The sequence below is a fragment of the Sinocyclocheilus rhinocerous genome, unplaced genomic scaffold (genome assembly GCF_001515625.1).
Source record: "Sinocyclocheilus rhinocerous isolate Xijiao unplaced genomic scaffold, SAMN03320098_v1.1 scaffold42, whole genome shotgun sequence".
NCBI classification, from domain to species: Eukaryota; Metazoa; Chordata; class Actinopteri; order Cypriniformes; family Cyprinidae; genus Sinocyclocheilus; species Sinocyclocheilus rhinocerous.
The window spans coordinates 448,344-452,635 of record NW_015627390.1 but is presented as its reverse complement, the minus strand read 5'-3'; the positions used below and the strand labels follow the sequence as shown (position 1 = coordinate 452,635).

The following is a 4,292-nucleotide window of genomic DNA, read 5'->3' as shown; positions in this document are numbered from 1 at the left end:
AGTAATGATGCTGAAAATACAGCTGCGCATCACAGAAATCAATTACATTTGAATGTATATTAAAATAGAAAAACGTTATTTTACATCATAATAATATTTCACAATATTCCATTCTTTCCTGTATTTTTGATCAAATAAATGCAGCCTTGATGAGCAGAAGAGACTCCTGTAAAAAACATTAAAACTGGTTCTGATCCCAAACTTTTGACCGGTAGTGTATATACATGTGCGTATATATATATATATATAATATGACAAACAAAATTACTAAAACTTTAATCAATTTTTAAAAAAGGAAAATATAAAAATTAAAACTATAAATAAAAACTATTGATGATACTAAATTAAACCGGTTCTCTAGTAAGTGCATACAGCCAGCCAATCCGATGGCCTCTATCTGAGACTTTGTAATCACCCACCTCACATATTTAGCTGGTATACTGAGCGTCTTAACGCCACACCCTCCTAACAGACTGGACACGGTCACAAAGTTCTGAGTGCTGATGAACAACACCTGCGTCGCCTGACACAAACACACACAAGCTTTTAATCACTGCACAGATGGTTTTCTGCTTCACTGCTGCTGAATGCGGTGCTGAGTTCACCTGCGGGTCTTTCTGGTTGAGGACGACGGCGAGTAGTCGACCGTCTGGAGAGAATGCTGGGATCAGAGCGCCTCTGGACTTCAGCGGTTTACACGGAGGCAGGAGCTGGTTGAGCGGGTACGACTGAGAGACCCAGCCAACACTGAAACCTGCTGAGCTGTGAAACAAAACACAGAGAACGATGCCAGGAAATGTAGGAACATACAAGTATAGCTTGAATGCAACGCAAGTTGATTTGGTTAAAAGTGTCTGATTATTCTAATTAAATGAACAATTATAAAATGTAAGAAATAGGCCCTTACAGGTTTACCGCCTCTTCCTGCACTGTATATCACCTTTAACTTTATATTTATATTTTATTTTATAATTTACTTTAATTTAATATTTTTGTATATGATATTGTGCGAAACTTAAAATGCATAAATGTAATATTTAAATGGAATGGCGTATCCCTTGTAGCAAAAAGATTTTCTTCTTTAATATATTGTAAAAGATCATTTCATTGTTGCTTCGTAACTGTTGCTCATTTATTATTTGTTCATTTATTCATGTACAACATTGTGATTATTTCCGGTATATATGCATTTTTTTTTATATTGGTTGTTTTTATGATAATACTATTTTCATAAGTTTGATGTATACATTTCTGTATGTTAATTTATTTTTTATTCTTAACTTGATAAAAATAAATTGTTGTTTAGATCGAGCCTTACCGTATTTCCGCATCTTCCTGCACTCTATATTTATGTTCTTTTTTATTTGATTTTATTTACATATTTTATACTTTTATATTGTGCAAACATAAAACTTAAACATATATGCACTGTATTTTTATGTTATTTTTTATTTTATTTTATTTTATTTACATATTTTATAATTGTATATTGTGCAAACATAAAACTTAAACATATATGCACTGTATTTTTATGTTATTTTTTATTTTTATTTTATTTACATATTTTATAATTGTATATTGTGCAAACATAACACTTTAACATAAAGGCAGACATTTTATTTATTTATTAATTTTTAATTTAATTTAATTAATTTTAATTAATTTTTAATTTAATTAATATTTAATTTAATTTAATTTAATTTAATTTAATTTAATTTAATTTAATTTAATTTAATTTAATTTAATTTAATTTAATTTAATTTAATTTAATTTAATTTAATTTAATTTAATTTAATTTAATTTAATTTAATTTAATTTAATTTAATTTAATTTAATTTAAACAAAGTGGCTTTTTATTTTTACAAAATTGTGCCAAAAGCAATATAATAAGAGACCAATGTTCAATAAATAATTACATTTATCATTAATAATAACAGTCAGTCGCCATAAGCACAATTACCAAAACAATGCTTTTAAATGAACATAGGTTCAAAAGAGCTGTATATTATAATAAATAAAAGCACATTTAGCATCATCTGACCTGAGTTTGTTGTCCCACGTCGAGTCCCACTGGATCTTCAGAAAGGTGACGATGAGCTGCGCTTCAGCAATGAAGACAAATGCGCTCAGACACGCGTCACCAACTGCCTAAAAACACCACAGTCAAACAAAACACACGCACAAGAAACCTAAACAACGACATCTGCATCAGATCAGTGTTTCTGTTGTTTTTACCTGGTTCTTCACAAACACACTATGAACGGAAGCCTCTTTGTCTGTTGTGGAGGGCAGCTGAATGTTTTCGTGGTCTGATATCTGACTCCAGCGTCCGGGGACTGTGGTGTCCCGCGGGCCGCTCAGATCCTGACGAGAAGAACATTCCCAGAGGAACACCTGTCCTGTGAGAGCGGCCAGGAAAACTCTCTGTGCGTTCTCCGAAACCAGCAGAGAGAGCCGCATTGCAGTCGCTGAACCTTCGTGAGACAAGAATGTGTTCGTTTGAGGATCATTTCCAGATGTGCATCAAGAAAAGTCTGTTAAAACTAGAGGTCGACTGATTGATCGGCCGGCCGATTAATCGGGCCGATTTTTGGCATTTTTAAATTAATCGGCATCAGCCGATTGTGCTGCAAATTAGGCCGATTTATAGGCAGGCGTATCTGCGGGCAGCTAAGCGTTGTTGCGGAACGCCGGAGATTCTCTCTCTGGATGCGTGAGAGACGGAGCAACTCACACTCTGCAGCCGCGGCTTGTTCACACACAGCTTCAGCTAATGGTGGCAGGGCAAAACAGACCGTTACGAAAGCGTAATTACGTTTTACCCTACTAGAATAGATGCCGGAAAGTTATCATATTCATAAGTGCAACAAGTCATTTGCATGTGAAAGTAGAAACATATGCAATTCAGACGAAACTTCTGGGCTGATTATAACGTGCACGATAACTTTCCTCGTGAAATGTGTGTGTGGGTCCGACAATAGCATCCACGATCTCATCGCTCGTGGCCAGTGCACTCTTAAGCAGTTATGAGCAGCAGGCTGTGTAATATGTGTGAACTCTTTTATTTATGTTATCACTTGGCCATTTGACTTATAGCAGTGTCCAGTGTTTCCCATACATTGAGTTATTACTTCGTTGAATAAACGGAGCACTGCACGTTTCAAAATTAAAATGCATCGCTGGTGTTTTTATATGAATGAATGTATCTTTGAAAAGAACCGACCGTCTTCAGAAAAGCTTCGGTGTCATTTTCATTTCGTCTTTCCTGTAATGCCCGATAAAGTAGCGTTTGTGAGTGCAGTGCTTATTTGATTACAGCCGGGGAAACCGCTATAGCTCCCGCTCCAACAGCGCCTCCTGCTGGCAGAGAATTAATTTGCATTTGCAAGTCTGTGGGAAACACTGGTGTCTGTCAGCAAACATAAACAAAAAGCATGCTTCAGAACTGTTTTGAGAAGGTGCTTAAGTTTTGAGCTATGTATTAGTACTCTGAATTAGACTACTACTATTACTATCTTGTACCCTGCAATAATCATTTACTCAAACTCACTTTTATGAGATGAAGGAAAAAAAAAAAAAAGAAAGAAAATCGGCCAAACATACCGGCATCATATATCGCCCATCGGCTGCCCTGATAATGTTGATGTTAGATGTCCTAGATGTTAAAACTGGACATAAATTGAGCCTAATAAGCTTGCTTCATAATTTGATGAACTCTGCACTATTATTGCACTGAATCAACACTGAACTGACGTATTTTCCTCTGTAGTGCTGCTTTATAGTTGAACTGAGTTCAACCCCTAACGAATGAACTTTGCGACATTAAAAGAATAGTTCAACCAAAAATTAAATTTGGCTGAAAATGTACTCTTCCGCAAACTATCCCAAATGTAGGTGAGCTTGTTTCTTCATCAGATTTGTAGAAATGTAGCATTGCATCAGTGTCTCAGCAATGGATGCTCTGCAGTGAATGGGTGCCGTCAGAATGAGAGACCAAACAGCTGATAAAAACATCACAATAATCCACAAGTAATCCACAGCACTCCAGTCCATCAGTTAACATCTGGAGTAGGCTTGCCGTGATAGACGGTGCTGACGGTGATACCGGTATTAAGCCGCAACATTGGTTACGTCACTTGCCCACCGCGTCACCGACCCCCACCGTCGTTTTGATTTTTTTATAGTAATAAAAATAATTTAGTCCAGTAAAAGTACAGACACTACAATTAAAAACTGAACGCGGCTGCTCAATGCAGCGTGCCAAACGACAGTCGCATCACAGATCAGATTTC

At 36.0% G+C, this 4,292-nt stretch overlaps 1 protein-coding gene across 1 annotated transcript in view; it reads right to left on the bottom strand.

Annotated features, from left to right (window-relative positions):
• LOC107727877 (uncharacterized protein C5orf42-like) overlaps window positions 1–4,292 on the bottom strand; it is a 37,247-nt gene that overhangs the window by 29,136 nt on the left and 3,819 nt on the right. Inside the window, 4 exon segments of the mRNA XM_016537917.1 lie at window positions 420–523; window positions 606–762; window positions 2,042–2,148; window positions 2,236–2,474. Of these exon segments, the coding sequence (XP_016393403.1) occupies window positions 420–523; window positions 606–762; window positions 2,042–2,148; window positions 2,236–2,474 (607 nt within the window).